This window comes from Equus przewalskii, chromosome 11 (assembly GCF_037783145.1).
Source record: "Equus przewalskii isolate Varuska chromosome 11, EquPr2, whole genome shotgun sequence".
Lineage (NCBI taxonomy): Eukaryota > Metazoa > Chordata > Mammalia > Perissodactyla > Equidae > Equus > Equus przewalskii.
The window spans coordinates 29,384,373-29,396,675 of record NC_091841.1 but is presented as its reverse complement, the minus strand read 5'-3'; the positions used below and the strand labels follow the sequence as shown (position 1 = coordinate 29,396,675).

At 63.3% G+C, this 12,303-nt stretch overlaps 1 protein-coding gene across 8 annotated transcripts; it reads left to right on the top strand.

The window, feature by feature from the left end:
* The first annotated feature begins 2,482 nt into the window (after positions 1-2,482).
* Positions 2,483-11,218, top strand: MRGPRF (MAS related GPR family member F). 8 transcript variants are annotated; one of them, XM_070564355.1, is made up of 5 exons: positions 2,793-2,942; positions 4,046-4,270; positions 5,812-6,125; positions 6,240-6,341; positions 9,345-11,218. In XM_070564355.1, the coding sequence occupies exons 4-5, from the start codon at positions 6,294-6,296 to the stop codon at positions 10,326-10,328; spliced, it is 1,032 nt and encodes a 343-aa protein (XP_070420456.1). In that variant the 5' UTR covers positions 2,793-2,942; positions 4,046-4,270; positions 5,812-6,125; positions 6,240-6,293; the 3' UTR covers positions 10,329-11,218. The 8 variants fall into 8 exon arrangements, with proteins under 8 accessions (XP_070420455.1, XP_070420457.1, XP_008518952.2 ...); XM_070564354.1 differs by lacking the exon at positions 5,812-6,125 and having other exon boundaries at positions 2,483-2,942; XM_070564356.1 differs by lacking the exon at positions 5,812-6,125 and having other exon boundaries at positions 2,610-2,942; positions 4,165-4,270.
* Positions 11,219-12,303: the final 1,085 nt, after the last annotated feature.

The window sequence follows — 12,303 nt, the reverse complement described above, 5'->3', positions numbered from 1 at the left end:
GTAAAATGGGGACGTTGTGAGGATTAACTGACTCCGTCTGTGCAGGCCCTGCATCACAAGACACACTGAGTGGTAGCCATAGTCACTGTCGTTATCATCATCACACCTCTCCCCCGAGCAGATGGACAAATGGTCAGAGAGGTGAGAACAGGACAAGGACAGCGAGATCCTGGGCCTGGAGGGACCATTCAGAGCTGTCCGGCTTGGGGGCCTCATCCTCTGCCCCTTCTGCATCCCCTCAGCCTCCTCCAGCCCCTTATTCACAGTGCGGCCCACCTTTCTGCCTCAGGGCCTTTGCACAGGCTGTTTCCTCTGCTGGGAATGCCTTCTTTCCCCTTCTCTCCTGAGTCACTCCTGCCCGACTTTCCCCGTGGTTTCCATTGCCGCCTCCTCAGAGAAGGCGTCCTGATCTACCTGGCCCACCTGGCCCTGCACGGCTTGTGGTCAGGTGCAATTTTACACACGTTTTGGGTCTTCTGATTCTTGTCTGCCCTCAGGCTCGACATCGCTCCCTGAGGGCAGAGACCTTGTGTGTCCTGTTCGTCCGGCTGGAGCCAGGGCCCTGTGGCCAGCAGGGGCTCAGTGGACCCCTGCAGTGTGAGAGGGCCGCGTCAGAGGCTCTGCTGTCCTGCCGGCTCAGAGGGGCTGCAGGAAGGCCAGTCCATGCCCCCCCATCATCCAGGGAGCAGAGGGGCAACTGTGGACCACCGAAGGGCCCGAGCAGGAGACAGCCCTGCCCAGAAGTGGCCTCCTGCCCCCAGGAACCTCCAGCAGAGGAGGGTCCCGGCCAGCATCTTCAGGAGGGGGTGTGGGGTTGGATGCAGGACCAGAGAGTCCAGAGGTGTGGAGGGGGACACCTGATGGCAGGGTGGCGGCTGGTGGGAAGGCGAGGGCAGGCTGTGAGGGATCAGGGACCTTGTCTCCACGCCCGCCAGCACTGGGCGGGTCACCTCAGGCCTGAGCCCTAAGCCTTGCGGAGGGAGAGAGGGAGCGAATGAATGAACAGAGGTAGCGAATGAATGAACGGCTGGCCCCAGGCCCACTCTGAGCCCGGGGCAGCGTTTTGAGGCACACGAAGGATTTTTCTCCCCGGGATCCACTCCCTTCCTCACAGCTCCTCCGTGAATCATTATTTCTTCCCAGCTGACAGGTGAGGAAACCGAGGCCCAGGGTCACCCAAGATTGGAAGCAGCCTCGGGAGGCCACGCACCAGCCAGCCATCAGGGGCCCCTCCACTGTCCCTGCGGGAGCAGGGCCTCCAGGCCTGCCCCCCACAGCCCCAACTCCCTGATCCCCGGGCAGGGGCGCTGGGTGGCCATGGGACGCTGCAAACCCCGGGCATGGGATGCCCTTTCCATGCACGAGCACCTCTCATTAGTTTCGAAAGAAACAAATTTCCAGACCAAATAAGGCAGCAGACTCCAGAGCCGTGGCCCACTTCGCACAATTCCTTTTAAGTGTCCAAATGCAATTACACTTGGAGCTCGCCCGGCCTCGGCCTTCCTCCCACCTCCCCGGGCCTCCTCGCGTAAACAAGCAGCCCAGCTGCGCCCCGGCTGGCCCAGCCCCCGGGGAGGAGGGGAGGTCACCGTGCCGCCCCGCTGTCTGCCCAGCCTCTCTCTCAGCCTCAGGGCGCGGCCCCTGAGCTTCAGCATCCAAGGGCCCTCCCCCTCCCCCCTCCCCCAAAACAAAGGCCCAGGAGACCAACTGGACCGTGCACGGCTGGCCTCTGCGCTCTGAGGTTCACACTTGGGCAGGACAGTGGGTTCCTCCACGGCAGGAGGCCCGAGCTCCCTGGCAGGTGTGGCGAGTTCTATGGGTTCTCTCCAAGATGCCCGCAGAGGCACCCACAATCTGGGCGCCATTTGCTCCCACAGGGAAAGCACCAATGGGAATTCCCTTGGGCTCCCTGGGCCATGAGAAAGTTGGGCCAGGGCAGGGCCCTTCCCTGTAGCTCCCTGGGAAGCCACTACACACACACACACACAAACACACACACCCCATCCTCATGGCCACTCCCGGAGCTCCTGCACACCCCCAGGTTTTGGCTCGGTGCCCCAGAACCCTGCAGGGGCTCACGGGGCAGGGGGGCAGGGGGGCTGACTCATCCTCCCCTTGAGTGGCGCACACACCCGGTCCCACAGCCCACCAAATCCCCCCCGCGAGGCCCAGGCGAGGACTGTGATTTTCCACTTGCACCATCTGATTGCTATTAGGGCTGGGGAAAGGGAATTCCTGGTTCCATAAGCCCGCAGGGAGCCCTGGGCACATTCCAGGGTGGGAGGGGAGAGCGGGGTGCCCCCCAGGGGGAGTCATCGTCCCTGTGCCAATTGTCCCTCTCAAAAGCACCTGCACCCCCTTCCGTGGAGCCCTCACCCCTGGCTTCTCTGTATCAGGCCTGAGTTTGTCTCAACCACCAGGTGGGACCCGCTCCCCACCAGCCCCGGGCGTGCCCACCCCGAACTGGCCAGTGGGAGCCGCTGGAAAGCACCAGGCGAGTGGCCGGCAGGCGCTCCCTCCTTGGGCAGGCTGCTGGAGCTGCAGGATGCAAGGGAGATTAACAGCTGGACTCGGGCCGCAGTGCTCGGGCCAACGTGACGTCACCAGGCGGAGAGATGAGCTCCCAGCGGGGCTCTGGGGGGGCTCCTGAGCGGGGCATTCCTTCCCGAAGCCTCATCCCGGCTCAGCCCCTCCTCCTCCTCCCTCCCCTCCCCCTCCTGCCGGGCCTGGAATTGGGTTTGGGGCGGGTTCTGCTTCCAAAGGCATCTCCTCCCGCGGCAGGCGGCAGGCGAGGGCTCTCCTCCACTCGGAGCTCGCGTTGTCCGAGGCTCGGGGCAGAGCTCTCCGCTGGCGCGCTGCCCCTTGGGTCGAGGCCGGAGGTGGGCGGCCACAGGAGGAGCCCTCTACGGAGGGGAGGCCTCTGAGGATCCGGACAGCTGCAGGTAGCTCGGCGGGCCCCGAGCCCAGGGGAGGGCGCGCGGGGACGCGGGGTTGCAGGGCGAGGGCCAGGTAGGGAAGGAGAATGTGGCCGGTGCCTCTGGGGTTGGCAGCTGCCCCCAGAAATCAAACGCCCCCCCCGCCCCAAGCAGGGAGTCCTGGGACCCCAGAGCAAGGCTGTCACTCGCCAGAGGACCTCCTGCAGCCCTCCCGAGGCTCCGGGAGTCCCAGGAACACGGGGGGACTTTGCAAGTCCCCCTCCTGGGTGGCAGGCCCTGGGATTCTGGCAGTGCCTGACCCCCAAGCAGTCCTCCCCTTCCAGCTCCTGCTCTGTCCTCCTGGGGGTGGGGGCTGCCCCTCTGTCCCTCCCCCACCCTCTCCAGCCGTCCAAGCGTGCTTTCTGGAAAGGCGGGAAGGGAACACCCAGCGGGCAGCATCCCAAGCATGGGGAGATGGTTCCCACTGCTCTCCTCTCCCGCCATCGGCGCTGAGCTCGGGCAGCCGTGGGGCCGGCCCCGGGGTAGGGGGACACGGAGGGACCAGCCTCGGCAGCCACAGGAGGTTGGGCTGCTGCGTCCCACCTTCTCCCAGGTGCTGTCATTGTTCCTGAGAGTTCTGGAAGGTCTCGCTCCCCGCCCCGCCCCCCCCGCCCCCGCCCCAGATAAACCTCTTAGACCCAAGCTGTGTGCAGGGTTCTCAGGGAGCCTAGAGAGAGAAACACAGGCTCGGCGCCCTGGGGGAGTGACAGCTGCAGGCTACCTCAAGGCCAGCACTCTCAGGCCAGGCCCCGGTGGCGGCCAGGCCAGAGCAAGGCAAGGGGCTGGGAAAGCGGCTTGAGAATCGGAGTCTGACGGTTCCCATTTCCCACGTGGGCCTCACAGAGGACAGCCTTGCCTAATGGCCTTGAGGTCCCCAAATTCGTTTGGGGCTGGGTCGAGGTGGAGTGGGGGTGACAGGAGAAGAGCAACGTCCTGAGGTCCAGGCAGCAGGAGGCAGACAGGCGGCCAGGGGCAAGGTGGGGGGGGTGGGGGGGGCATTTGGGAGGCTTGTGTTTTGAAGGGAGGGTCAGGAGTGAGCTGAGCTGGCGGCATTTTTGTCTGCTTTACAGGAGTGCTGGCTCTGTCATAGGCCAGATCCTGACCTGAGGAGTGCACACACTCACACACCCCATACACGTGTCACACACATGTCTTTCCACGGCCCATGTGGGGTCCACTTGGCTTCCAGATCTCTCTGCACGAATGCAGCAGCTTTTCAGATTGCCTGTCGACAAGGCCAGGCCAAGGGCTCAGAGACACACAGGGACACCCGCACATCGAATCAATCAGCAGAGGTGAGGTCGCGCCCAGCCACGGGCCCAGCCCCAGCCCCAGACCAGCATCATGGGCAGGCCCCAGCCGGCTGCCCTTGGGGGGCACCTGGGTGGTGGGCATCTAGCCTGGCAGAGGTGAAAGGGCAGGTCCTCCAGAGGCAGGACATCCCAGGAGGCCAAGCCTGGGGCCCAGCCCCAGCGGTCGTGTGCCTCTGGACGGGCCTCTGGGAAGAGCAGGAACAGTGTGGGTGGGGTGGACCCAGGGCCAGGAAGGATGGGGTGAGGTGGGTAGTTCTGGGGCTGCAGCCACAGAGAAAGCTTGGGCCAGCCCCAAGAGGTGGAGAAGCATGAGGCCTGTCGGTGGCAAGGGCGACACAGACCCAACCAGAGTCAAGATTGAGCGGGGCCGGGTGCGGGGGAAGGCTACACGTGCAGACCGCAGCCTCCCCGGCTCTCTGCAAGCACGCAGCACCCGAATCATGAACTCTCTCGCTTATTCTCCGGCACAAGAGCTCCCGCCGCGCAGGAAGCTGCCCTGGGGCACTGGTGCGAGGCCCCCACGCCGTCACCCGCCTGCGGGGCGCGCACGCGTGCTCGCCATCGCCGGGAAGGTGCAGGGCCGAGGGGCGCAGGCATGGGCCGGGGACGCGCAGGGAGCCACGCCGCCGGTCGGCCCCGAGTCTTCTGCGCGCCCTCCCCCGCCCGCGGCCGAAGGGTTAAAGCAGGGGGGCGGGCCACCGCGCGGACGGCCACCCATTCCAGCCAATGACGGGCGCGCCTGCCTGGGCCCGCCCTGCTGGAGGGGATCGAGGGGGCGCGCGTGGCGAGGGCGGGCGGGGCAGGAAGGAATTCCGAGGGAGGTGAGCCCGGCGGTGCTGAGCTCTCCTCCAGGCGCAGGAGGGGCCAGGAGCCTGGCTGTGCCCCGCAAGACCTCTTCTCCACTCACAGCCTCAGTTTCCCCACCTTCACAGTGAGAGGCATGGGTGCTTGCCTGCGGCGGGCAGAGCCCAGGTTGGGGGACAGGAGTCAGTTCAAGGGGACCAGGGGCAGGCAGACCAGGAAGCTCTGCCCCACCAGGGTGGACCCGTCTCCTGCAGGGGCAACCCCTTCTGGCCTGTCCCCCTCCCTGGCCTCCCGACCTGCAGTCCTGGCTGAGTTGCCCGAGCTCCAGCCTGGAGCCCGGGGAACCCCAGCGGCCTCCTGGCTCACCCCCTCCAGCAGTTCCTTCTTCCCCAGCTCTCTAGTCCTGAAGATACACCAACCTCCCAAATTGCAGCGTGTGCCGTGGTTATGGCCGTGCCGCTGGGGGGGTGGGGGGGGGGCCTCACCTCCCTGAGCCTGGTGCCCCCATCCTAGGGGCTTGATGAAACCTGACTCACAGCTGGTACTGAGGCCCAAACCGGGATGCTGGGTGTAGGCCGCTGGCACAGGGCCCAGATCCCAGCTGGTGAGGACAGTGATGCTGGTGACGACTGTCCTGCCTTCCAGTCACCTGTAGGGGAAAGACCAGACACCTTAGCATGTTACAAACACAAGGCCCAGCCAAAGCCCTCCTCTTCCAGGAAGGCTTCCTGCCTTGTGGGACTGACCGCCCAGAACCCCTGTCTCACCCTGGGGCCGAGCACAAAGGAAGAGCCCAGGAAATGTGTGTGGCTCATTAAATGCCTCTCTCTGGAAGCCCTGTGGCTCCAGAAATCTCCCAGACCCAGCGAATCAGGGAAGGGGAGGGGCTTCTTCCCCAGTGAGCTGCAGTCGGCATCCAGCATCAGCAGGGGTGCGCATGAGGAGCCCCGGCCCAAGGGGGCAGTGCTCTCTGCCCTGGACTCTGCAGGACAGTCCCTGTGCCTCCCACACCACCCGCCTGTGAGGGAGCCAGGTGATTGCTTGTCAGCCTTTCCTCTAAGGTGACACCCCCAGGGACCTGGGGACAGGGGTCTGGGAGGGGACGGAGAACACTGCTGCCCTGATGCGACCTTTCCGCCTTTGCCAGGTCCGGTGAGCTGCACACAGAGCCGTGAGGAGTCTGGACTCACCAGCCCTGGAGATGGCGGGAAACTGCTCCTGGGAGCCCCATCCCAGCAACAGGAACAAGGCAGGTGCTGCTGGGCAGCTCCCGGCGCTGGGTGCCCCGTGGGTGTGGTGGGTGGGGGCAGACCCAGCCCAGCGTCTCACACACGCAGACACCCTCTCTGTCACCCAGGCTCCGTGCTATCACTCGGGACTGACGGGCGGGCAGCAGAGCCCCTCTGGGCTGTGTGGCCAGGCACCGCTTCCCAGGTCCCTCAGGTCCCCAATGTCCTCGTCACTGAAGCAAGCACGGGGGACTGGCCACCCTCAAGTCTCCGGTGCAGACCTTGGGGGTGTCTGTTACCAGCCTTGGGAGGCCTCGCTCCGTCTCTTCCCTCCCAGATGGAGCGGTCAGCTACTTCCCACGGCCAGGCCCTGCCAGGAGGTCCCCCAGAGGGAGGCTGCAAGGTGGCCCCAATGTCACTTGCTCCCCAGAGTGTTGCCCGCCCTGGGCCATCCCGCTAGTGTTGCCCAAGGCCAGAGTCCACCAGTCACAGGTCACCTCCGGTCTCCAGGCACCAGCCGCTGTGGCTGACTCTGACGGCCCAGCAGGCTGACCCACCCTCCCTACCTGCCCCCACTGGCCACCTACTTCTCTGAGGCCTTTGGAAACTGGAATTCCCTTCTGAATCCTACGCAAAACACTCTCAAGTTGGAAGGACCCATCGAGTTTACCTAGTGCGACCTCTTCCACATTTGGGGAAACTGAGGCTGACACCAGCATATTAACTGCACTGGGGTGAGCCCAAACGTGGGGGCAGAGCAGGCACTCCTGCTCAGGGCCCTGAAATCCCGTCCACGGCACTTCCCCATGGTGCCTGTGGGCCTTTCCTGCTCCCCATGGTGACCACTGCAGAGTGGCAGCCACAGGAGGCAGAGATGGGACTGGCTGGGGGGTGGGGGTCTCCAGGAATCCCCAGAGAAAAGACAGCACCCAGGGCGGGGGTGCAGGCTCCAGAGCAGGCATTTTACAAGGCGGTATGTGGCTGGTGATGGCGGCTACACGCCCAGTGACTCACCCAGCCCTCCCGCTCTGACTCTGAGGAGGCGATTGCAGACTTTTTTCCAGGCTGCAGAGGCAGCGAACGATTTGATCTGTCGGATCCAGGCCCTGTGGCCCAGTTCCCTCCCGTCTTAGGAGTGTCTGGGTCTGGCTCCCCAGCTGACAGGAGCCTACTCTGTGGCCTGGAGTGGTCAAGCCACCAACAGGAAAGGCTGGGGGTCAACAGACAGACAGAGATGCCAAGCCAATAAATGTAGTTGGAAGTTGATGGCTGTGTGTCTCACCCGCTTAAAGTGCTTGCTCTGACGTCACAGAGTCTCCCCAAAGTTGTGCCAACATCCTTCGGTCTCTGCTTGCAGAGTCCCCTTGACCCGAGCCAGGCCAGTAGGTCCCTCCCCTGATTAGGGGAAGAGCGTGGGGGTCAGGCCTAGCTTTTCAGGCCCCAGCTTTCTGCCCGAGCTTGGGGCCATCTGGAAGGTGGCAGAATTGTCCTGTCTCAAGAACCTTCTGGGAGAGTCGTGAGCCGTGGGAACTGATACTCGCATTGGCGGGGGAGGGCCAGGACCCGGTTCAGGCTCTGAGGGATGGAGTGCTGGGATGGATTATTGATGTCTGCCAGGGTGTGGGAAGGGACGTGAGTGCTCTGGGCGGCCTTGACTGCTTGGAACTCAAGGTCAAAAGGGACAGCCTGAGAACCGAATCCAGCTTGTGTGGTGTTGTGTTTGGCCCACGCAGTGTTTTTTTAAATGTGAACATTTAAAGATCAGGGTAGTTCACATTACCATCTGCAGTTCTGGCTTCTCTGGGAAAGGGGGTCAGGATGCTCAACGGCTCGGCCCGACTGGCCCCCCAGTGCCTGCTTTGCTCAGGGCCGGTGCCTCTGGTTTGCGCCCCGCCCCCCCCACGCCCCCGCCAGTCTTGTCCCTGGCCCACCTTCATGCATACAGGTGCCAAACCAGACGTGGCAGGCAAGAGTGACATTCAGCAGGACGCACCATAACAGCCAGGCCAGTCGTTCAAATACTGAAGTGCTTCCTATGGCGTGAAAAATAGCCACTAACTTAACTGTGTTCCCCTCCCCAGGGACCCCCCAGGCCAGATCCAGTTCCCTCACCATTCAGAAACCCACGGGTCACCCTGGCCCAGCAGGAGGCTGCCTCCGGTTCCCAGGGTCTCTCTTTGATCCCACTCTGGGACAGGGTCCTGCTCCGGCTGGGGCCAGGGTCCACTTTTTGGGTTTTGTTTGGGTTTGGGTTTTTTTTTTTTGTAACTTACAAGTGATTTTATTGTTTTTAATAAATATTTTCATGTTTTAGTGTGAAAAATCACAAGTATACAGAAAATCTGCGAGAATAGCACAGCATGCCCCATACTTGCTTCCCCGATTCATTCATATTATCCTTTTGCCACATGTGCTTTCTCTCTATGGATCTCTTGGTAGCTAGACTTTCTTTCCCAGAACTATTTAAAAGTAAATTGCAGACACCAAGTCCCTTTGTCCCAAAGAGACTGTATTCTCTAAGAACGAGGACATTCCTGCACATGGCCACAGTGCGTTTTCCTGTTCGTAGAATGTGACATTGACGCAATGCCACCATCCCCACCTAGTTGATATTCACATTTCCCCGGTTGTGCCAATAATAGCCTCTAGAGCAATGGTTAGGTCCACCATCAAAGCTAGGATGGCAGCCCTGCGTCTCCTGGGCGTGCGTCTCTTTCCATCTGGAAAGGTTCTTCAGTTCTTCTTTATCTTGCATGACACAGACATTTTTGGACCACTTCCCTTCTGGCAGGTGGGCAGGCCGGCGCCCGAATTAGGGCCTGATTATTTTCACTCCTGCAGGCCGCTAGCTCCACTCTCTGGGACACAGAGTGACATCACGGTGTGCAATCAGGGCTGTCCTGCTCCAGAGCCAGGGGCTCCACGGGTCTGTAACCAGGCCCAGCACACACCTGGAAGCAGGTGCGGGTTTGGGGGTGGGGCCCAGCTGGCCTCACCGGGGTCTTCCCTGTGCACCTACGCAGATGTGTCCCGGTGTGAGCGAGGCCCCAGAACTCTACAGCCGCGGCTTCCTGACCATCGAGCAGATCACCATGCTGCCCCCACCGGCTGTCATGAACTACATCTTCCTGCTCCTGTGTCTGTGCGGCCTGGTGGGCAACGGGCTGGTCCTCTGGTTCTTCGGCTTCTCCATCAAGAGGAGCCCCTTCTCCACCTACTTCCTGCACTTGGCCAGCGCCGACGTGGGCTATCTCTTTAGCAAGGCCGTGTTCTCCATCCTGAACACAGGCGGCTTCCTGGGTGCGTTTGCCGACTACATCCGCGCCGTGTCCAGGATCCTGGGGCTCTGCATGTTTCTCGCCGGCGTGAGCCTCCTGCCGGCCATCAGCTCGGAGCGCTGCCTGTCGGTCATCTTCCCCGCCTGGTACTGGCGCCGGCGGCCCAAGCGCCTGTCGGCTGTAGTGTGCACCCTGCTCTGGATCCTCTCGCTCCTGGTCACCAGCATCCACAACTACTTCTGTGTGTTCCTGGGCCGCCAGGCCTCTGGGGCGGCCTGCAGGCACATGGACGCCTTCCTGGGCATCCTGCTTTTCCTGGTGTTCTGCCCGCTGATGGTGCTGCCCTGCCTGGCGCTCATCCTGCACGTGGAATGCCGGGCCCGGCGGCGCCAGCGCTCCGCCAAGCTCAACCACGTCATCCTGGCCATGGTCTCCATTTTCCTCGTGTCCTCCATCTACTTGGGGATCGACTGGTTCCTCTTCTGGGTCTTCCAGATCCCGGCCCCCTTCCCCGAGTACGTCACCGACCTGTGCATCTGCATCAACAGCGGCTCCAAGCCCGTCGTCTACTTCCTGGCCGGGAGAGACAAGTCACAGAGGCTGTGGGAGCCTCTAAGGGTGGTCTTCCAGCGGGCCCTGCGAGACGGCGCCGAGCTGGCGGAGGCCGGGGGTGGCACGCCCAACACGGTCACCATGGAGATGCAGTGTCCCTCCGGGAACGCCTCCTGAGAGCCCAGCACCTGGAGAGGAGGCAGAATCCAGGAGCAGCCTGTGGCCTCCAGAGACCCTTTCCCGCAGGACAGGAGCTGGGCAGCCGCCTTGGTGCCCAAGGGCAAGGAGAAAAGTCTGCTTCCCACACTCCTGCCTCCTTCTCCCTGGGCGAGGCTCTGGGGTGGCCAAGGGACCGAGCAACCACCTGCAAACAGAGCCCATGGCCCCGCTGGGCTCTCCCAGCCATACTCCTCCTTCAGTGACCCATTATACAGAAATTGTCCCAGGCAGTGGGCCAGGTGGTGGCCTGCAGGCTGGTGAGGCAGAGAGCAGGGGTCACGCAGCCCCGTCCGACTCCTGCCCCTGTGGTCAGCCCTCCTTGGAAATGACACAGCTGGCACCATCGCCATCCAGCCAGCAGCTTTGTCCCCGCCACTGGGGCACTTGCTCTTCCCATTGCATCCTCTCAAGGCAACATGAGCGAGCAGACCCGAGGGAATGGTGCTTTCTGGGAGAGGGTACTGGCGACCCGCCCTGGGGCTCCACCTTTCTGCCAATGATGTCCCGCCCCGGCCCCCAGATGAATCCTCTGCTGACTTTCCTGGGACAGTCTTGGTCATGGCGAGTGGCTGGAGACGGAAGGGACCTTCGGCCAGCTGGGGTGGGTCACTCTCTTTTCGGACTCCATGCCCGCCAGCTCCAGCAGCCTCCGGAGTGCACGGTGTGTCCGAGCTGCTGTCCACCCGGTCCTCAGGGCTCCAGGCTCCAACCCCCACCCGAAAGTGGGCACTGGCTCTCCCTGGCCCCCCAGCCCACCTGCAAGCCCCGCGGCCCCGCGTAGCCGGAGCAAGTTTGATGAGAGACCATAAATGTGTATCAATAAACGTTTTATATCTTGCACTGAAGAAGCCTCTGCCCTGTGTCCTGTCCGGGGTCTGTTCCCACCGTGAGGACGCCCTGGGGCAATGGGAGACTCCGAGGGAGCCTTTCCTGCCGCACCCCGTCACCCTGCTCAGCACCCAGCTCCTGCGCCTCTCTCCTGCTGTCTGTCTACACCTCGGGGTGCTTCCTCTCCTGGTAGAGTGTCCACTCCTCGGGCAGAGGGAGCTTTGGTCAGCCACATTGTTCTGTGCCGGCTCACGCCAGTGCCACCCTTGCTCACCCACCGCAGCCCCTGCTCCCCTGGGAACCTGGGTTCCCGCCCCCACCCCCCACCTCACTGCATGCCAGGCCTGTGCCGCTAACATGGTCCCTGCACGTAGGTGCGCAGTGTGTCCACACAGAGCCCCCCGGGGCGGGCAGCTGCATCATCTCTTACTGCTCCCCTCTCCCCCGACCTCTCAGGAGGCAGGGCTGGCCTCCCTGCGCCCGGCACCTCCCTGCTTCCCACAGTTGGCTGGAGCCCGCCTCCAAGGAGCCTGCCTGGAGAGAGACGGCCTCCAGCAGGGCTGGGCTGGAGGCTACCTGACTGCACCCCCGCTCCCATCAGTCAGCCCCTGGAAAGGCCCACCTTGGGCTCCTGCTGTCCAGCCTGGGACCTGCTCACTGCCTGGGGCCGAGAAGAGAGCAGGGCAGAGGCTGGGGGCCCAGGTCAGGAGCAGGGCCCTCCCCTGCACAGAGCCAGGAGAGGGGCGGAGGGCGGCTCTCCGAGCCCCGGCCAGGAGACATGGCTGATGGCGGGAACTGTCCATCGAGGGCACAGCACCGCCAGGGCCGGCATTCTGCTGCAGACCCTGGGCCCACACTGTCTCACCCTGGGGGCCCCAGAGCAGGGGCTGCAGCGCCGGCATCTGGTGGATGGACCCCCAAGGGCATTTCCTTGGTGACTGGCCCCCAGACAGCCCGACTCGTCCCTCCTGGCCACCCCTGCGGCCACTGCACCAGAGGTCTCCTTTCTAACAGTCCCAGCCACTCCTCCCAGCAAGGCCACGGCTCTGCAGAGAGGGGACCCCATGTGGTCCGGAGGCGGAGTTTCCAGGAGCTTCAGGTGATG

Excerpts from the sequence above, each read along its gene's own strand:
- MRGPRF (XM_070564354.1), top strand. The coding sequence starts at position 6,294 with ATGGCGGGAAACTGCTCCTGGGAGCCCCATCCCAGCAACAGGAACAAG. Across the intron at positions 6,342-9,344 it reads ATCCCAGCAACAGGAACAAG|ATGTGTCCCGGTGTGAGCGA; the intron begins GCAGGTGCTGCT and ends GCACCTACGCAG.